At 42.3% G+C, this 22,417-nt stretch overlaps 1 protein-coding gene across 2 annotated transcripts in view; it reads left to right on the top strand.

The window, feature by feature from the left end:
• LOC133381821 (zinc finger protein 883-like) overlaps positions 1 to 15,907 on the top strand; it is a 29,450-nt gene extending 13,543 nt beyond the window's left edge. The window contains exons 2-3 of one of the 2 annotated variants that reach the window (XM_061621307.1): positions 3,064 to 3,175; positions 8,766 to 15,907. In XM_061621307.1, the coding sequence (XP_061477291.1) occupies positions 3,127 to 3,175; positions 8,766 to 10,438 (1,722 nt within the window). In that variant the 5' untranslated portion in view covers positions 3,064 to 3,126 and the 3' untranslated portion in view covers positions 10,439 to 15,907. The remainder of the gene's footprint in view (positions 1 to 3,063; positions 3,176 to 8,765) is intronic. The other variant, XM_061621306.1, reaches the window with a different exon arrangement.
• The last annotated feature ends 6,510 nt before the right edge of the window (positions 15,908 to 22,417 follow it).

Genomic DNA, 22,417 nt, shown 5'->3' with positions numbered 1-22,417 from the left:
ACACCTCTGTTGGTGCGTTCAGAGCATCTGGGTGCTGGCCCTGCGGCTGCCCCTTCTGGCTCTGTTGCCTCTTCTGGCTCAGACTCCTCATCTTCCTCTGCAGGTATATTGTTATACCTTCTGTGGTGGAAGAATAACTGAGCTTCTTCTTCCTTTTCGCTGTCATCTGTTTGGTGTGGCGCCCCTTCTGGCCGGTGTGCGCTCTTTCTTTCATCAAAATAAACAGCTCTGCATGCTTCAACTTTGCCAGTTTTGAGATCTATTACTCTGTATCCATTCTGTGCTGGAGAATATTCAATGAATATTACTTCCCTGGCGTGAATTCATTCTAGAGGCCTTTTGGTTTTCCTCTCACTTTTCTTGGGAAATTTTGTTTTCACACTTTTGGTTTTGCACTGTCTCAGTTTAATGCCTCTTGCCAAATTCTGTTTTTACTCTAGCTAAGCTGGCATGCCCCATCCTTCTATGCCAGATATGCAAGCATTCAGAATTACTGGTTTCCTTGACCGCATTTGCATGCATAGTTTCAATGTATTTTAAAAGTAAAAGTCCATTTTTCAGTTTTGCAGAGTAACTTATTTCTCCTTCATCTAGAACATGGCAAAATTCTCCACTCATATAAAGTTCACCTCCAAATTTCATTATCTTAAGTTCAAGCTCCCTATCACCATCTGGTGTTCTGCACAGTAATTGCAGTATACCAATTCCTTCACAAAAGAATTCTTGTCCAGACGCTGTATCTTTTGCTTGCGACTTTTAAAACTTTTAAACAGGTTTCTATCAATTACAAGATGCGAGGTGGATCCTGAATCAATAAAAAATCTGCTTTTGCAATCATTCTTGCCTTCATGAGACACAGAGTAGCTAGAAGCTTTTGTCTTTGGCTTAAAGTCAGTTTGCGTAGGGGCTTCTCTTCCTTCAGCTGGCCGTTTGAAGTCAGACCTCACTCCTGTCTGCTTTGGAGTTTTGCATATGAAACCCGTGTTGCTGTGTTTGTCTATGCCTGTTTGTGGATTCGGGCGCTGACTCATCCTTTTGTCCCTTTCATGTCTGCCTCTAGTAAGGTTTACCTCTTGCTCCTACATAGCCTTCAGTTCCCGCCTTTCTTTAAAAACTTGGTCTTTTAAATATGATATAATCTGACTCAGGCCTTGTTCAGAATTCTCTAATACACAGCAAATTAATTTATGATAATCATTGAGGGAACTCAAAAGCAGTGCCTTCTTCATTTCATCATCTAGAACCCTCCCACATCTTTCAAGCTAAGCACAGAGGCTTGTAAAATCCAAGGTTTACTCAGGTTGCCTCTCTCAGCATTCTCCTTCAGAGAAAATAATTCCTTGTAAAAGTACATTATGTGGCTTTTAGTCTTCTTGTTATAAACTCCTTCTAGTCTGTCCCACATTTCCTTTACATTGTTCATCCTATGCAAACATTTAGTGCCTCATCTGATAGAGCAGAAATAAGCAGAGACTTTACTCTTGCATGCTTACATCTCCATGATGCTGTGGCAGTCTCATCATCCGCCGAGGGTTCTGGATCAGTCAGAATTCCTTTCAAATCTTCTCCGTCAAGAAGTGCAGTGAATCTTAAATCCCACAATTCGTAGTTATCCTTTTCAAACCTTGGAACACGTCTCTCAAGTATTGATATTTCAGCCATCCTTTCTTATCTTTTTGTACTGCTTTTCCTTTCTAACTTAAAGTCTTGCTTGTAAATTACACACAAGCACCTTTAGTTTCAGCCACAACTTGCATTCAATTTAGTTGCCGGGTCCCATAACCCTTGTTGCTGTGTGTTTGTGTGGTAATTTAGTTTAAAGCAGCAGCACAGCAGCAGAGTAACAGCAGATGTTGAAATGCGAGTGTGCCAGCGTGTGTGTGCATTTACCTAACAAAGCAGGCTTTTATTTATTTAAAAAGTTTATATCCCGCTTCAGTTCCAAGGAATTCTAAGCGGCAAACAATAGCATAATAAAACAACATAGTACAGTATAACATACCAAACAAGTTATAAAACATTATAAGAAATATACAGTATATCACACATTACAATTCAAAAGCTAACCGAAATAAAAAGGTCTTAACATGGCGACAGAAGCTAAACAGAGAAGGGGAAGAACGAATTTCCTGCGGAAGAGCATTCCAAAGAGTTGGTGCCCCCACTGAGAACAATTTATTCCTAATGCCCGTCTGGTGAATTTGGGAAAAGGAGGGAATATTAAGACCAGGGTCTAAAGAAGATCTTAAAGGATGGGCCGGTTCATAAAATGACAAATGATTTGATAGATAACTAGGACCTGAGCCCGATAGAGCTTTAAACGTTAAAACCAGGATTTTAAACTGAACTTGATAGGAGATTGGAAGCCAGTGTAGTTGTTTTAAAAGCGGAGTAGTGTGAGCTCGGACGTCCGCCCCAGTTAGCATCCTAACAGCTGCTCTCTGAACCAATTTCAATTGGCGGAGTATTCTAAGGGGAAGACCTAAATAAAGTGAGTTACAATAATCTGGTTTAGACGTGACCAAGGCATGGGCAACCATGGTCAAGTCAGAAAGCTCCAAAAAAGGGCGCAATTGGCGAACTAGCTTCAGGCAGGTGGAAGTGCTTCTAGAGATTGCAAGAACATGAGCCTCTAGAGTCAAGGCCGAGTCTAGGAGAACACCGAGACTACGGACTTGAGTCTTTAAAGGGAGTACAACTCCGTCTAATATCGGAACATTCCCTGTTTCCAACTCAGTTCGATGTCCAACCACCAGCACCTCTGTTTTATCTGGGTTTAGTTTAAGTTTATTCTGCGTCATCCAGGTCTTTACTGCTGTTAGACAATTGTTTAATGGGAGGATGGCATCTTTCGTATCCGGAGGAAAGGAAAAATAAAGCTGGGTATCATCAGCATATTGGTGAAATCGAATTCCAAACCTCCAGATGATCTCTCCTAGCGGTTTCATGTAAATGTTGAATAGCATCGGTGAAAGCACCGAGCCTTGTGGAACTCCACATGATAACGGCCAGGGATCAGAACTAAAATTCCCAAGCAATACTCTCTGTGATCTGCCCTCCAAGAACGAGCGGAGCCACTGAAAAACAGTGCCTTGCAAGCCCATCTCGAAGAGGCGGTCTAGGAGGATGTTATGGTCGATCGTATCGAACGCTGCAGAAAGATCGAGGAGAACTAGTAAGGACACATTCCCCTTGTCTAACTCTCTCCGAAGATCGTCTACTAACGCCACCAATACAGTCTCAGTTCCATGACCTGGCCTAAAACCAGATTGAGATGAGTCAAAGTAATCCGTCAGCTCCAGAAAACTCTGGAGTTTTACCCTGCATCAGGATCACTGAGACTTGAGATTTAGTAAAATAAGAAAAGCAAGTTTATTTATAGAAATACATAGTAGATAGAAAGGCATATCTAGTTCTTACTAACTAGCTAAGTTGGAGGCATAACACTCAGGTGTAGGAGTCAGCCCCATGCTTGGAGAGAGAGCAGAGACAAAGGGAGTCTCCTCTCTCCCAGACAGTTGGAGAAGAAGGAAGAGAGAGGGCAGAAGGAGGAGCGGCAGGTAAGCTTCCCTAAAGACGTCACAGTCTAGCAACAGAAGGAAGTCAGTCAGAGCATCACAGATAAAGGTAAACAACTCTGTCCATCTGGAGGACCCTCGCTCTATCTCTCTTCTGGAACATAAACAAAAGAACAGAACAGGAGTTGCTCTTGCCCCACTTCCAAAATCTACTATCCTGCAGGGGCTGTTGTAAGTGGGCAAAGCCTTGGTAGAGAAGGATATTTTGCCAGAGTCAATTGCCCTGGGTGGGGAATTGGCTTTTGGGACGGTGGAGGGTGTCCTGGGACAGCCCCCCTCCATCACACAAAGTATGATAACCTCAGTTTCATCGTTTTAGCTTCTACTGATAGTTCTGGTTTCATTTGTTCTAAACACCCAATTATCTGTCTTTTTTTGCGGTCCATAGTATCTGCAAAGCTCTCCTCCAGCACCACATTTGAAATGAGTTGATTTTTCTCTTCTCCGCCTTTTTTCACTGTCCAACTTTCACATCCATACATAGAGATTGGGAATACCATGGTCTGAACGATCCTGACTTTGGTGTGCGTAATGCTTCTTTGCATTTGAGGATCTTTTCTCATAGCTACCCTCCCCAGTCCAAGACTTCTGATTTCTTGACTGTTGTTTCCAGTTTGGTTAATGACTGTGCCAAGGTATTGAGAATCATAGAATCATAGAAGAGTACTCAGGGAGGTCCCCTGGGCGTTTTAGAGCTCGTGTCTTTTGGTTTCCAAAGGGAAAATGTACCAAACCGTCAAGATATGGATATTGTTTTATTTCATAGAATCATAGAATAGTAGAGTTGGAAGGGTCCTATAAGGCTATCGAGTCCAACCTCCTGCTCAATGCAGGAATCCAAATTAAAGCATTCCCGACAGATGGCTGTCCAGCTGTCTCTTGAATGCCTCCAGTGTTGGAGAGCCCACTACCTCTCTAGGTCATTGGTTCCATTGTCGTATGGCTCTAACAGTTAGGAAGTTTTTCCTGATGTCCAGTCGAAATCTGGCTTCCTGCAACTTGCGCCCATTATTCCATGTCCTGCACTCTGGGACGATCGAGAAGAGATCCCAGCCCTCCTCTGTGTGACAACCTTTCATGTATTTGAAGAGTGCTGTCATATCTCCCCTCAGTCTTCTCTTCTCCAGGCTAAACATGCCCAGTTCTTTCAGTCTCTTCTCATAAGGCTTTGTTTCCAGTTCCCTGATCATCTTTGTTGCCCTCCTCTGAACCTGTTCCAGTTTGTCTGCATCCTTCTTACAGCGCAGAGACCAGAACTGGATGCAGTATTCAAGATGAGGCCTAACCAGTGCTGAATAAAGGGGAACTAGTACTTCACATGATTTGGAAACTATACTTCTGTTAATGCAGCCTAATATAGCATTTGCCTTTTTTGCAGCCACATCACGCTGTTGGCTCATATTCACCTTCTGATCAACGACAATTCCAAGATCCTTCTCACATGTTGTTACTTCCGCCCAGTTTGAGAAGGAACCATTGATAAGCACTCTTTGAGCCAAGTGTGGATCCATCTGATAGTTGTTCCATCCAGCCCACATTTAGCTAGCTTGCTCATCAGAATATCATGGGGCACTTTGTCAAAAGCTTTGCAGAAGTCGAGATATATTATGTCCACAGCATTCCCACAGTCTACAAGGGAGGTTACCAGATCAAAAACTGAGATGAGATTAGTTCGGCAGGATTTGTTCTTCATAAATCCATGTTGGCTCCTAGTAATCACTGCATTGTTTTCAAGGTGCTTACAGATTGACTGCTTTATAATCTGCTCCAGAATTTTCCCAGGGATTGAAGTTGGGCTGACTGGTCTGTAGTTCCCCAGTTCCTCCTTCTTGCCCTTTTTGAAGATAGGGACAACATTAGCTCTCTTCAAGTCATCCGGCACTTCACCGGTCCTCCATGATTTCACAAAGATAATAGAGAGCGGTTCTGAGAGTTCTTCAGCCAGTTCCTTCAATACTCTAGGATGCAGTTTATTGCGCCCTGCCGATTTGAACTCATTCAAAGTGATTAGGTATTCCTTGACCATTTATCTATGAATCTCAAGCTCCAATCCTGCCCCTTCACATTTCTCAGGAGGGTCATAGACCCTTTTTTGGGAGAAGACTGAGCCAAAGCAGGAATTGAGCACTTCTGCCTTTTCTTTGTCATCTGTTATCATTTTCCCATCCTCATTGAGTAGCTGTGCCACTTTCTTTTTAAATAAATCTTCTGTTGTCATTACTTTAGTCTTTTTGACGTTCAGCTGTAGTCCTGCTTTTGTGCTTTCCTCTTTAACTTTCATCAGCATTCTTTTCAAATCATTACAGGTTTCTGCTAGTAGTATGGTATCATCTGCATATCTTAAATTATTGATATTTCTCCCTTCAATTTTCACACCTCCTTCATCTTGGTCCAATCCTGCTTTCTGTATATGATATGTTCTGCATATAGATTAAATAAATAGGGTGATTATATATACCCCTGTCTCACACCCTTTCTGATGGGGAACCAATCCGTTTCTCCATATTCTATCCTTGCAGTAGCCTCTAGTTCAGAGTATAGGTTGTGCATCAGGACAATCAGATACTGTGGCACCCCCATTTCTTTTAAAGCATTCCATAGTTTTTCATAATCCATACAGTCGAAGGCTTTGCTATAATCTATACAGCACAGTGTGATTTCCTTCTGAAATTCCTTGCTCCGTTCCATTATCCATCTTATGTTTGCTATATGATCTCTGGTGCCTCTTTCCTTTCTAAATCCAGCTTGGACGTCCAGCATTTTTCGCTCCATATATGGTAAGAGCCTTTGTTGTAGAATCTTGAGCATGACTTTACTTGTATGGGATATTAAGGCACTAGTTTGAAAATTGCTGCATTCCCTGGAATCCCCTTTCTTTGGAATTGGGATGTATATTGAATGCTTCCAGTCTGTGGACCATTGTTTTATTTTCTATTTGTTGACAAAGTTTTGTTAAGTATTTTAAGAACACTTTTCACCTCACATTCTAAAATTTCTGGTTCTTCATTATATGGTTCCTCCATGAATGAATCTGCCATCCTTGATGACATTCTGTCATCCCTCTTTTATAGAGATCATAGAATAGTAGAGTTGAAAGGGTCCTATAAGGCCATCAAGTCCAACCCCCTGCTCCATGCAGGAATCCAAATCAAAGCATTCCCAACAGATGGCTGTCCAGCTGCCTCTTGAATGCCTCCAGTGTTGGAGAGCCCACTACCTCTCTTGGTAATTGGTTCCATTGTCGTATGGCTCTAACAGTTAGGAAGTTTTTCCTGATCTTCAGTCAAAATCTGGCTTCTCGCAACTTGCGCCCATTATTCCATGTCCTGCACTCTGGGACGATCGAGAAGAGATCCCAACCCTCCTCTGTGTGACAACCTTTCATATACTTGAAGAGTGCTATCGTATCTCCCCTTAGTCTTCTCCAGGCTAAACATGCCCAGTTCTTTCAGTCTCTCCTCACAGTGCTACTTGTACTTACCCATTGTTCTTCCCCAGTAGCTCACAGAGTGCCATCTGACCTGGGGGGGGTGTCTCATCTTCCAGCACTATTCCATGTTGCAAGTAACATTTTGGGAGGGAGGGAGGGGATGCAAGCTGACCTCTGGGCAGTGGAAAGGGCCAGGTTCCTGTCAGACAGGATCCATCCTAGGTTTGTAAATTCCACCTGTGCATAAGTACTGGGCTATCCAACTTAAATGGAGGAACAAGAGAGCAGATTTTTGTTACAATTGTCTCTCTCTGCATCTCTTTTCCCAACCTGTTACCTAGTGTAGGGGAATTCTTTCTCCATTGGGATCTTTTGCTGGTGATCATTCAAGAAAAGATTTGAGGAGACAGGCTTGAAGCAAAAAGGTAGGCCTTTATTCTTTACAAGCATATGCAGGGCCATATGCAGGGCCAGCCCCTCAGAAACATCCAGGAGAGACTGCACTGAGGCACTGTGGGCAAGTTGTTTTATAGAGTACAGTTACAGCATGTGACAATGATTTCACCAATCTCATGAGTCCTTGCCCACACAACATCATTCCAAACCAATCAGAAAGCATTAGCTAATTCCAGTGGTGATTCCAAGATTCTGTCCATCTCTTTAATATTTCCATTGTCCTACTGTCTCTCAAGACTAATGAATTTCTTTGGGACTAGTTGGACAGTTACTACTATGAATAGGCTTTTAAGCATACCCAGTACATTCTGTATGCCATTGTTGCATTGTTTTCTGATCAGTTAGGCTGACCCAGGTACATGTGGAAATACTTGGACAAGTTCCATTAGTTAAGTTTGGGAACTTAGGGTGTTTGTGAATGTATGAGCACCCCCAGTTCTATTCCTTTGCCATAGGGGTTCTTATGCCCTTATACCTTCTCAGATTCCCAGTTCCTTACTTATAAAATACTTAGTTCAAGAGAGGGTATTATTTAAGAAACTTGAGCTCCATCTTGAAGCCATACAGGAAAAGAGAAAACTCGATAACTCTGGTTAACTGATTAACTAGCATCCTTCAGCCTCAGAAATATAGAGGCAGGCAAGCAGGCCACCCCAGATGCACCCTTTTCTTAATGAAAAAACACTTATAAAGTTGTAAATTTAATACACTGGATTGTTTTAAAATATTGTAAAAATTTTCTATTTCTCTTTATTAAACCCCTTGATTATGCTGTAAGACTTTTCCTCTATAGATGGCATTATTGCTATACATAGGAATCAAACTTTAGCAATTTCATCAATCACAACTTTCTCTTGCTTCCTGATTCCAAACAATAGGATAATGAATCAAGCATCAGCTGGGTCTTGGCATTGGCCAAATTTGGCAAAGAAACAGGAGATCGCTGTGACCTGTTGCCAATAGCAACACATTTTTATGTACAAGTCTGAATTAAATATTAAGATTCATGGTTCCCTGTTAGCCTGAATCTCAGGTCATCAATAGGCCTCTTCGATATGCAACTCCTTATGGTTATAAAAGAAATATGCCTTCTTAATAGTTATGATCATACATGTATGGATATATAAAATTCCCCATTACCAGCACCTACTGCTAAACTAACTCCGTACAAGGCCTCGAGCTTTGACAGTTAAACTCTGATATCAACAGAGCTCCCAGAAATATGTTTCAAAGTACAAATCATAATATATTCACAAGATTTCTCCACAGCATTTTATCACCATTCCTTTTCATTCCATCAGGATACATCTGGGGGTCCAAGGCTGAGGGAGAACCATCTGAAGTATCACTGGAAAAATCTGAGGAGCAGGTGCAGGAGCAGAAACTGAGGAGTGAAGATGGAGCAAAGAGACAAGAGGAGAGAGAGACTCCCACAGGGGACAAACCTTATAAATGCTTGGAGTGTGGAAAGACCTTCAGGTGGAGTAGCCACTTTACTTTGCATCAAAATATTCACACAGGGTACAAACCTTATAAATGCTTGGAGTGTGGAAAAAGCTTCAGTTGCAGTAGCCACCTTACTTCACATCAAAGAACTCACACAGAAGACAAACCTTATAAATGCTTCGAGTGTGGAAAGAGCTTCAGGGAGAGATGCGCCCTTAAGGTGCATCAAAGAATTCACACAGGGGACAAACCTTATAAATGCTTTGAGTGTAGAAAGAGCTTCAGTGACAATAGCAACCTTACCTCACATCAAAGAAGTCACACAGGGGATAAACCTTATAAATGCTTTGAGTGTGGAAAGAGCTTCAGTCAGAGTAGCAACCTTACTTCACATCAAAGATGTCACACAGGGGACAAACCTTATAAATGCTTCCAGTGTGGAAAGAGCTTCAGTCGGAGTAGCAACCTTACTTTGCATCAAAGAAGTCACACAGGGGACAACCCTTATAAATGCTTGGAGTGTGGAAAGAGCTTTAGTCAGAGTAGCAGCCTTATTTCGCATCAAAGTTGTCACACAGGGGATAAACCTTATAAATGCTTTGAGTGTGGAAAGAGCTTCATTCGGAGTAGCCACCTTACTTCACATCACAGAACTCATACAGGGGACAAACCTTATAAATGCTTGGAGTGTGGAAAGACCTTCAGTCAGAGTAGCAGCCTTACTTCGCATCAAAAATGTCACACAGGGGATAAACCTTATAAATGCTTTGAGTGTGGAAAGAGCTTCAGTCTGAGTAGCCACCTTACTTCACATCACAGAACTCATACAGGGGACAAACCTTATAAATGCTTGGAGTGTGGAAAGAGCTTTAGTCAGAGTAGCCACCTTACTTCGCATCAAACAATTCACACAGGGGACAAACCTTATAAATGCTTTGAGTGTGGAAAGAGCTTCAGGTGGAGTACGGACTTTACTCGACATGAAAGAACTCACACAGGGGACAAACCTTATCAGTGCTTGGAGTGTGGAAAGAGCTTCAGTCAGAGTAGCAACCTTACTAAGCATCAAAGAACTCACAAAGGAGACAAACCTTATAAATGCTTTGAGTGTGGAAAAAGCTTCAGGTGTAGTAGCACCCTTACGGTGCATCAAAGAAGTCACACAGGGGACAAACCTTATCAGTGCTTAGAGTGTGGAAAGAGCTTTAGTCAGAGTAGTTACGTTACTTCGCATCAAAGAAGTCACAGAGGAAACAAACCTTATAAATGCTTGGAGTGTGGAAAGACCTTCAGTAACAATAGCAATCTTACTTCGCATCAAAGAAGTCACACAGGGGACAAACCTTATAAATGCTTCGAGTGTGGAAAGACATTCAGGTCAAGTAGCACCCTTACGGTGCATCAAAGAATTCACACAGGGGACAGACCTTATAAATGTTTAGAGTGTGGAAAGAGCTTCAGTCGGAGTGGCCACCTTACTTTGCATCAAAGAACTCACACAGGGAACAAACCTTATACATGCTTGTAGTGTTGAGAGACTTTTCGTCAGAATGGCTAACTTCAGGCACATCAAAGGATCCATTCAAGGGAAAAGATTTATCAATGCTTTGAATGTGGAAAAAGCTTTAAGCAGAGTTCAACTCTTTCTGTGCATCAAAGGATTGTGGAAGGAAATTTTTTGCAATTTATTGTGCTCCAAAGGACAGAGTTTATTGAGAGAGAGAGATAGCAAAGACCAATGCATGGGGAGAGAGGTCACCAAATACCAATTCTACCCAAAATATGCCAAATGTCAATGTACTGCCTTCAAGTCGATTCTGACTTATGGCGACCCTATGAACAGGGTTTTCATGAGGCTGAGAGGCAGTGACTGGCACAAGGTCACCCAGTGAGCTTCATGGCTATGTGGGGATTTGAACCCTGTTCTCCCAGGTCGCAGTCCAACACCTTAACCACTACGCCACACTGGCTCTCTAAAATATGCCAAGCAGAGCTTTAAAAGGGGATTACACGTCATACATTTGTCACTTTCAAAGGCATATATTAAATTCCATACAAAGTAAAATCATACACCTTCTGGGTGGTTCTTTACCACATTTTGACCCTGCCTACCCATGTGCCAGCTACAGAAAGTACCTAACATCCCCGTGACCTGATATTTCTTCTCAAAACCCAATCTTAAAGACAGTCTTCCTCTGTAAAATTCTCTCATTGTGACTTCCCCTTTTCCCATCTCTTTGCTGCATTTCAAAGCTGCTTTCACTTTTACGTTGTAAATATAATAAAACAGGAGCTTTTAGATCCTGAGCTCTGAAAAGTTACATTTTCTGCTCTCAGTCCCCCCGTTTGAAACTTAGTTCCAACCAGGGGTTATAACTTACCAGAGGTGCAGAAATATGCCTCATTAGCAGGGCAGTGGCCTGACCTTTTGGCCAATTTATCAGTGGGTTTCTTAAACCGCTCCTCGTTCTCGACTTCGTGAACTTAGTGCTATATGGTTGAATGTGGTACCCAAAAGTGTGAGGCCATGGACAAGCTCATGGTGTTCTTGTCTACTGCCTCAACAGCACATTCTAATGCAAACTGACTATAATTTCTTTTGATGGGGGAGGTTTTATTAGACTAAGGCCAAATTAATTAACCTCGGGCATATCTATAACTTCAGAGCAAAACGCAAGTTCTTAGTAAACATTGCAGGTTATATACCCTCTTCCATTCGGATCGTCGGGTCATTAACCCTTACCCAAACCAAACAACATAGACTTTACTCTTGCAACTTCAAAGGATTACAACATTTCAGAGTCCAAATCTTCTCAATCTTGGAATCTTCCCTTTCCAAGGCTACCCCCTGCTCCACACGACTGGAAACCACAAGGATTGTTAGTCCCTCGAGGAAAATTCCTTTCGCTGCTTTTCAATGTTCTTGGTGATTCAAAGAACAACAGATTATGGGACCCTGGGAGGCCTAACCCCAGAGACTGGCCCGTGATTCTGCGTACAGCCAGATTTGCATTTTAGGATTTATTATGACCCTTTTATTGTTGGCGAGGACAACGCTTTGTCTGTAGAGCTCCTGTGCTCCCATGTGCAGGTCCTGAGGGTCTTAATCCTTGGTCTCAGGGATTGGCTTTGTTGCCTGGTCACAATCAAAGATGAGCTCTCAGACAACGAATCTCTGTAGCTGGCCACACAGACCCCCTTGGATGAAGAACGGGGAGACCTTGCAGTCCGCTGGAAGGAATGGGCATCCGACAGCTCTCATCTCAGGCTTGCATCTAGACGTGGACGGCTTTACTCTTGGAAGAGGTGTGGGCAGCTTGCATCTCAATGAAGTGAAATGGATGCACAAAGCGAAGGCAAATGTGAAGAAAGGCCTTTACAGGAAAATTGCAGCATGCAGCTTACTGGGTACTGTAAGTGGTCTACAGGCTGAATGTCTTTAACGAAAGAATCTCCCCCCCCCTTAATAACGTCATAGGAGAGGGGAGACAACATTGGTTAATATTTTCTTAGGAGCATGGTCCAAATAGAAGTTCTTACCTTATTTGCAGGAATTTTTCAAACCTGTGAATGGGCAGTCTCATCTTCCAATGTCCTCCTTAAGCATCTCTAAAGGCACAAAACATAGCAACCCTGAAGAAGCATAATGCCAAATAACTCACCCCAGAGACATAAAAGGTATGACACAGAGGTTGAGTTTTGATCACACAAGGGATGTAACAAGTACCCAGTTTTTAGTGGCTTTCCTTCCTTATAAGCTTGACAAATTTCACAAACCCTTAAATATTGTATGGCCACAACGGCAAATTTGGAAAGAAACCAATACCTAGTTATTGGTTCTATATTTAAATGAGACAAGCCAGAACGGTTCATTATTCCCTTTTTGGTATAAGGCCTAATTCTAAAATTTTAGTCAAATTCTCTTTGTCAGCCACTGGCCACTGAGCAAACCATTCAAACCAGGATGCTAAGGAAAAATGAACAGTTGCTCCTGTCTCTGTAGCTACATTAACCCTATTTTAATAATTTGTCTTTTTCACAGTCCATGGTATATGCGATGCTCTCCACCAATGCCACATATCAAATGAGTTGATTTTTTTCTTATCCGCTTTTTTCACTGTCCAACTTTCACATCCATACATAGAGATCAGGAATACCATGGTCTGAATGATTCTGACTTTAGTGTTCAGTGATGCATCTTTGCATTTGAGGACCTTTTCTAGTTCTCTCACAGCTGCCCTCCGCAGTCCTAGCCTTCTTCTGATTTCTTGACCGTTGTCTCCATTTTGGTTAATGACTGTGCCGAGGTATTGATAATCCTTGACAAGTTCAATGTCCTCATTGTCAAACTTTAAAGTTACATAAATCTTCTAGTTTCTTCATGGGCTGGACTGGATCTTTTATTTTATCAGGGTGGGAGGGAGAGGAGATTCTTGGTGACAAACTGCCCCAAGAATGGACTGGGATAGAGTGAGCCTTTTAAGCTTATTTTTATTTATTTACAGTATCTGAAAATTTGCTGTGTGTGTATGCAAGATAATTAACTCCCATTAGCTAAAACAAAAAAACTTAGCAGTACTTTGAAGAGGACCAGATAATTATTTTCTTTCTGATCCCAGGACAGTGTCTTTCAGGGTGCGGGGTACTGGGCCTGGGGTGGGGAGAGATCAGGAAAGCAGCTGATGAAATGGAAATGGACTGCCTTCAAGTCAGTCCCAACTTATGGCTACCCTACGAATAGGGTTTCCATGGCAAGCGGTATTCAGAGGTGGTTTACCATTGCTATCCTCTGAGGCTGAGAGGCAGTGACTGGCCCAAGGTCACCCAGTGAGCTTCATGGCTGGGTGGGGATTTGAACCCAGGTCATCGTCCAACACTCTATCCACTACACCACACTGGCTCTCTGTCCTGGAAGGTTAGAGTGAGAAAATCAATTATACTGTATTTATTATATGTGGAGGGAAGGCCTATAGCTCTGCTTTGCATGCAGATTCCAGATCCAATGCCCGAGAGCTGAATCAGGTGTACAGCAGCTTCTTACGTTTTTTCCTTAGCAAATTCCTTCACATGACCTAATTCTCTTTCGATATATCAAAAAGGGTCTCCAGCTGGCCACCGGTGCTATGGGAAGCAGGTAGATCAGGATCTCTTGGTAGATTCCTGGGTGATCTGCAGTAGATCATTAAAGATTTCTGAATCCCGGTTCTTCTACAATAGCAACAACCAGGTGAGCTTCTACCCCACCGGCTAAATTAGGGGTGGAATTTTGTGTGGATCGGCCTGGTCTTCTGATGTTTCTATGGTGTCCCAACCTCTCCAGCCATTATTTTGAACCTGGCTGTGTTGGGGAACCTTGGGGTTCTAGTAAAAAGCACAGCACATTCTACAAGCCTGAAGTCTGCCCGTTCCTGGGTTTTTATTTATTTGTTAGATTACTAACCATAAGGTCCCACGGCAAGTTGCAACAACATAATCATATAAAATGACAGAAACAACTGAAAACAGGTTGTACAACTATGGAAACGTAAAACAGAGCAGCCTAGGTTAGGTTAAACAAAACAGAAGAGTTGGGTCTCAATTCCTACTTTGGCTCAGTCTTCTCGACTTCTGCAAAGCTTTTGACAAAGTGCCGCATAATATTCTGATTAGCAAGCTAGCTAAATGGGGCTGGATGGAACAGCTATCAGGTGAATCCACAGTTGGCTACAGAATTGTACTCAAAGAGTGCTTATCAATTACTGCAGGGCTCGGTCCTGGGCCCAGTGCTCTTCCACACTGTGGATTAATGACATGGATGAGGAGGTACAGGGAATGCTTATCAAATTTGCAGATGGTACAAAGTTGGGATGGAAAGGCAATACCTTGGAAAACAAATGAAATTCAAAGGGACCTTGAAGGGCTGGAGCATTGGGCTGAAAACAACAGAATGACGTTCAACAGGGATAAATGCAAAGTTCTACACTTAGGAAAAAGAAACCAAATGCACAGATAAGATGGGGGATACTTGGCTCAGCAATACTACATGCAAGAAGGACCATGGGATTGTTGTTGATCACAAACTGAATATTAGCTAAACGTGCTATGTGGCTGCAAAAAAAGGCTAACGGTATTTTAGTCATTTTTAGTTTCCAAATTGCGGGAAGTACTGGTACTTGAAGAGTGCTATCATATTTCTCCTCAGTGTTCTCTTCTCCAGGCTTAACGTGCCCAGTTCTTTCAGTCTCTCCTCATAGGGCTTTGCTTCCAGTCCCCTGATCATCTTTGTTGCCCTCCTCTGAACCAGGTCCAGTTTGTCTGCATCCTGTTTGATCTGACTAGGGTGATGCATGCCTTGATTACATCCCGCTTAGACTACTGTAACGCGCTGTACGTGGGGCTGTCTTTGAAGACTGTTCAGAAACTTAAATTGGTACAAAGAGCTGCAGCCAGAGTGCTAACGGGGCTGGTTACAGGGATCATACAACCCCCCTGTTACAACAGCTCCACTGGCTGCCAATTTGTTTCTGGTCACAATTCAAAGGCTATGGAACTCCCTTCCGAGTGACGTGCGATTAGCTCTCTCCTTGCCGTCTTTGCGCAACAAGTAAAGGCTGTTTTATTTCAACGGGCATTTGGGATCGAGAACGACTAGGATTAAGTGTCCTAGGATTGGTGACTACATTATATGGTCTTATTATTTTAAATTGTCTGCTGTTTTTAATGTATGTTTTATGGTTTTAATTTTTCTCATAGTTTAATTCTTTTTTAATTGTATACTTCTGTATGTTTTAATGGTGTTGTTTTTAGTTGTAAGCCGCTCTGAGTCCTATTGGGAAAAGGGCGGGGTAGAAATAAAGTTTATTATTACTATTATTATTATCCCTCTTGAAGTGGGGAGACCAGAACTGGACATAGTATTCAAGATGAGACCTAACCAGTGCTGAATAGAGGGGAACTAGTACTTCACGTGATTTCTGTTAATGCAGCCTAATATACCATTTGCCTTTTTTGCAGTATACAAGTTAAATAAATAAATAAATAAAATCAGAATGTTTAAAAACAAAGAAGATGTTTGTGTCTTTCCCTTAAAATTATATTTCTACCCAAATTATCTGGCTGTATTTGATGCCACTAAATTAAATGCTGCCTTAGTTGGTGAACTGGGTATAATTATTTACAGGGATACCAGGAAATAGAGGCTGACCCAGGTAAATTAGGAGGATGCAAATGTCATCAGGAAGCAGAAATACCTCCATACATCATTACTTACAAATAAAGCCTGTTTAAGGGAGTGCTGGAAAAGTTGAAGGGATGTCGATACAGAACAAATTTTGGAGCGATGAGTCTGCTAATGAGGTGGTCTCCCGGCCTATAAAAATGCAAACCACCATGTCGATCCCTGATGAGATTCAAGGGGCATTTTGCCTTCTGCTGCATCCCATAGGTTGCAAGAGGCAGCGACAGGAGCAGAGCAATCATTCTGGGTCTGCTGCTGCAGCCTCCTTGTGGCTGCACCTCTCAATTCCTTTGCCAGCAAAGAACTCTTGCTAGGCAGAGGCTGCAGCAGTTTACAAATAAAGGGGGGTCCAGCTCTGGCTTCAGGGCTAAAGGGGGACTGAGGGGAAGGGCTGTCGTTCAGGAGAGAATGCCTGCTTTGCATGCAGAAGGTCCCAGGTTCAGTCCCTGTTGGCTTCTCAGGTGAGTCTGGGAAGGTCCCCTGGCTGGAGAGCAGCAGCAGACAGGACTCAGCTTGATGGCCCAATGGCCTGACTCAGTGAAAGACAGTTTCCTCTGTTCTTATTAAAAGTGTATTAATTAAGCTGTACACATGCATATTCCTGCCCCCTTCACCTGCCCAAGGACTCTGTGGCACTTGAGATATTTATACCCCAAACTTTGCAAATAACATCATGCTGCCCTCGATTGCGATGTTTAGGTAATTGCTCTCAGAGGCAATATGGGAGATCCCTTGAACTTTGGGGAGAATGAGAATAAATCACTATGATTCTGATAATTATAAAGGGAAGCGAGTTCCTTGAAACTTTATGGGCACAGGTGCAGAGCAGGAGAAAAAACGTGTTTACTCAATAGTCTGACATGATTCAGGGAGGGGAAAAGGTGAGTTTGCCTGATCTTTATTGGCATCAGAAGAGCCCTGATGGAATTGGACCAGGCCAAGAGGGGTCATCTAGTCCAGCATCCTGTTCTCACAGTGGCCAACCAGGTGCCCATGATGGGAGGCCCACACAAGCAGGACCTGAGCGCAAAAGCACTGTCCTTACTTAGTTACTGAAGTTTTATTTCTAGGCTGCCTTTCGCCCAAACAGGCCCCCAAGGAGGCTTACACACAAATACAAAATGCAAATAAAAACAATACAATTTACCAAAAAAAATCAAACTAACAAGAACAGCAAACTAAAAAGCATTCATATTCCGGGTAAAGGGAGTCCCCCCAAAAATGTCACTTAGAGCAGAGGTGAGGGGGGCAAAGTAGGTGGAAAAGCTGGCATGTGATTCCCAGCAACTGGTATCGAGGGGCATCTTGCCCTCAGCTGGGGAGGGAGAAGGTAGCCATCTGATAGCCTTGTCACCACAAATTGATTTAATCGTCTTTTAAAGCCATCCAAGTTGCTGCCCCTCACTGTAACTTTTGGAAGCAAGCAAGTAACTTCAGTCTTCTTCTAATTTCTTCCCATGAGACATCCTGAAACTAACATTTTCTGTAGTGGCCCCCGAACTGTGGAACAGCCTCCCCGTAGAAGTACGCCTGGCGCCGACGCTTCTATCTTTTTGGCGCCAGGTTAAGACCTGGCTATGCTCCCAGGCATTTTAAGCATTTTAGCGTTTAATGTTATAATTTTAAATTTTTCTGTTTGCTGTTTTTGTTTATTGTTGATTTTATTGTGATACTTTGAATGTTAATCTTCTTGTACACCGCCCAGAGAGCCACTCGCTATGGGCGGTTTAAAAATGAAACAAAATAAATAATAAATAAATAAAACATATATAAAACAGTTACATCTATAAAAACAGCTGACACAATTGCATACATAATTTTCAAAAATTTGTCGTACCATTTTAAATACTTTAGATGGTTTGTTGAAAGAGGACTGTCTTCCAGGCAGATGCCCCAAAGACAACAGAGAAGTTGCCTGTCTGATATGCAGTGGGAGGGAGTTCCAAAAGGCAAGAGATTGAGCACTGAAGCCTCAATTCCAGCATTGTGCAGAATGGACCCCCTAATAGGATTTTATCTGCAGAACGACCCCTCCAGCATAATGCAGTGATCAGCTGGGTATTTTGAGGATGTGTCCTCAACTGCAGGGGCAGGAGTCATCAGGCAGAAGTCCAGCCAAGCCTTCAGATGCAAAGGAAAATCTCAATGACAGAGTCTCCCCTTCCCCAATCAGAATGACAGAGAGGCCTGATCCTGGCAGACGTGGATATGAAAATTGCAGCAATTTACATGTTTGTTTGTGTCCAGGAACGGAAATCACTCAAATGAAAATGATCAGTATTCATTCACATCAATTCTGTTTTTTTTTTAAAGTCTACAGATGAGATAGAATTGACTTATTCTTTTACATTGTTTTGATGTTTCCTTTACCCTGAAATGAATGGTTTGAAATAATATAATAACATTAGGCAATCCGTGCAGGCTGCTGGAGATGCTGTTCAAATGTATAAGTAATTCTACAACAAGATACTGTAACTCCAGGAAAGACTTTAACTAAATGAATGAAATTACCTTGATGAATTTGTATTGTTGATTTCAAGTTAAACTAATCATATGAATTTGAACTCTGAATGAGCTTAATTTCCCACTAATAATTAATGAATGCAAACACTTAAGAACTTTGGTAATTTAATGAACTCTGGCAATGTAATGAATTTAAAATTAAAATTACAAAGATATGTGCAATTAAGCAATTAATCTAAAAGTGCATGGAGTGTGAAGGAGAGGAAGTGAAAATTACATGACATTTGGAAAGAATGGGATCATGAAAACAAGTAAAAACACAAGAGATGAAGGAGGAAGAAGCAGAGGAACAACCCTCTGTTCCATGGGAGAAATTGCAACAATCTCTACTGAAAGAAATGAAAGTAAGAGTAGGAAGGTCAAAGAAGAGATGGATTGATTCCATCAAGGAAGCCACAGAGCTGAACTTACAAGATCTGAGCAGGGTGGTTCACGACAGATGCTCTTGGAGGTCGCTGATTCATAGGGTCGCCATAAGTCATGATCGACTTGGAGGCACGTAACAACAACAACAACAGATAATGATAGCAAAAGAACAAAAAGAAAATGTTATATCAGAAATAAAATATGATAGTGTAGAAGCAACAACTGCAGAAGGTATAGCAAATTAGAACACTTTGAAAACCATCACATTTGCAGATGATACAAAATTGTGGGGCATAGCTAATACCGTGGAAGACAGAAACAAAATTCAAAGGGACCTTGATAGGCTGGAGCATTGGGCTGAAAACAATAGAATGAAATTCAACAGGGATAAATGCAAAGTTCTACACTTCGGAAAAAGAAACCAAATGCACATTTGTAACACGGAGGATACTTGGCTCAGCAATACGGCATGTGAGAAGGATCTTGGAATTGTCATTGATCACAAGCTGAATATGAGCCAACAGTGTGATGTGGCTGCAAAAAAGGCAAATGCTATATTAGGCTGCATTAACAGAAGTATAGTTTCCAAATCGAATGAAGTATTAGTTCCCCTCTATTCAGCACTGGTTAGGCCTCATCTTGAGTGCTGCGTCCAGTTCTGGTCTCTGCACTTCAAGAAAGATGCAGACAAATTGGAACAGGTTCAGAGGAGGGCAACAAAGATGATCAGGGGACTGGAAACAAAGCCCTATGAGGAGAGACTGAAAGAACTGGGCATGTTTAGCCTGGGGACGAGAAGACTGAAGGGAGATAGGATAGCACTCTTCAAGTACATGAAAGGTTGTCACACAGAGGAGGGCCGGGATCTCTTCTCGGTTGTCCCAGAATGCAGGACACGGAATAATAGGCTCAAGTTTCAGGAAGCTAGATTTCGACTGGACATCAGGAAAAACTTCCTAACTGTTAGAGCCATACGACAATGAAACCAATTACCATGAGAGGTAGTGGGCTCTCCGACACTGGAGGCATTCAAGAGGCAGCTGGACAGCCATCTGTCGGGAATGCTTTGATTTGGATTCCTGCATTGAGCAGGGGGGTGGATTTAATGGCCTTATAGCCCTCTTACAACTCTACTATTCTATGATTCTATGACTAGATAATAGATAGATTCTAGATGACTAGAACCCACAGACCTGAACTTGCAAGATCTGATAAAGGTGGTTCACCACAGATGCTGTTGGGGGTCGCTGATTCATAGGGTCGCCATACTATTCTATGATTCCAGCTTAGGCAGGCCAAGTTCGTTTTTTCCAACAGCTAGAATCTTTGCTTAAGTAGCACCATATTGTAATCAGTCTGATTTTACATCAAACCTCAGTTTCAGATCCACCCAAAATAAAAATACAACAAAGATAGAACCAAAATCGAAATAAAACAGTTTGAAACACAAAAGGCTGCCTTCATCATGATATAACATTGAACAATAAAAAGGCTTTGAAATTAATAAAAATAAATTTGACACAGATTTCTAAGATGAATAATAACAGCAATATAATTTTCTAGGTTGGATTCTCTGTAGAAACATTAGTAACACAGGAAAGAAGCAAAGTAAGAAGAACACCAACAAACATACAAAAATGTTGCCACCACTCCCCATATGCTCAGAGGCACATGTTACCATATTCTTCCAAGGTACACAGGGAGTGGATTGGACTGCGAAAGACGAACCCAAATATTGTTTGCATGTTGACAGATTTATAGGACAGTCCAATATCTCAGAGAGGAGGTCAGGTCTCCTGCTCCCCTGGTGCATTCACTATAGCTGCCCAAGAGTTTCAGTCTGAGGAGCTACCTTAAGCATCAAAGACTGGACAGCAGGGAGAAGCAGTTGAAGTGCTCAAAGTGAGGAATGAGCTTCACTGAAAGGAGCTGCCTTACTCAACATCACAAAGCACACATTAGGGACAAACTATTGAAATGCTCAAAGTGTGGAATAAACTTTACTGAAAACAAATTATTAACTTTACATCAGAGAACTTGCACAGTGGAGAAACCATATAAATGCTCAGAATGTGGAAGAAGATTCAGTGAGAGGGGAACCCTAACATCACATCACTGAATTTACACAGGAGAAAAAACATATAAATGCTTGGAATGTGGCAAATGCTTCTTGCAGAACTCAAACTTTTGGTGAGACATTGGGAGAACAGAGATTGGCATATTCTTCCTTCCCAGATCAAAAGCTTACTGCAGAAAGCTATCAGAATAATAATGATAAAAATTAAACAGTTCGCATCACCACTAGCGTGCAGAGAACACAAATCCCATTACAATAGTTCAACAGGCAATGTTTCAATCTTGAACCCAATTCAGAGATTGTCTATTATATGGTGTTCTTCAATGTCTTTTTTGTTCTGGGTTGCCAACCTCCAACCCCAGCCCTGAAGCTCTGGCTGTACACAGGGTCTCAGGACATCTCTCCAAGGGGGTGGAACAAAACTCCTGCTCATTTTGTTCCTGTAAAGCCTCATCTACACTTTACCTTTATAGGAGTATCATACCACTTTAAATGGACATGACTTCCATCAAACAATCCTGAGAACTATAGTTTGCTAGGAGTAGTGAGAGTTCTTAGGAGAACTTCCTGTTCCCTCGCAGACCTACCATTCGCAAAGAGATTTACCAGTCAATTCCTCCTTCCAGGAAACTCTGGGAATTGTAGCTCTGTGAGGGGATGAGGGCTTACAATACAGTGTGTTACAATACATAAGAACAGCATCCCCAAAACATTAGTTTTATGATTATTATGCTAGACATCTGTGATCAAGATACAAGAGGTTATTTTAAGAATCAGATGCTATCTTTAGTTTTTCTCGTCAGGTGCCCCTTTGTGTTCAGATCAGGCCTCAGGAGAATAATGTAGCACTTGGGAATGAAGATGCAGCCCAGAAGCCCAGCACTGGAGGCCAAGATGGAGAAGACCTGCACGGCGACCATGTATTTCCCCTTCGTGCTCAGGTAGGTGGGCACAAAGGAGACCCAAACGCTGCAGAAGACCAGCATGCTGAAGGTGATCAGCTTGGCTTCATTGAAGGCCCCAGGCAGCTTCCTGGCTAGGAAAGCCACCGTGAAGCAGATGGTAGCCAGGAAGCCCATGTAGCCAAGGGCACCATAAAACATGGCGACAGAACCTTCATTGCATTGCAGGATGATATGTCCAGGCTGTGAGTGCATGTCAGAGTCTGGGAATGGGGGAGAGGTCCCCAGCCAGATGGTGCAGATGACAACTTGGAGACTGGAACAGGAAATGACAATGGAGTTGGCCAGACTCTTCCCCAGCCATTTCCTCACTTTGTTCCCTGGTTTTGTGGCCAGGAAGGCCAGCACCACAGTGATGGTTTT

Source organism: Rhineura floridana, chromosome 3, assembly GCF_030035675.1.
Source record: "Rhineura floridana isolate rRhiFlo1 chromosome 3, rRhiFlo1.hap2, whole genome shotgun sequence".
Classification (NCBI taxonomy): Eukaryota; Metazoa; Chordata; class Lepidosauria; order Squamata; family Rhineuridae; genus Rhineura; species Rhineura floridana.
Note: the sequence above shows the minus strand (reverse complement) of the source record. Positions and strands in the feature narration are given on the sequence as shown.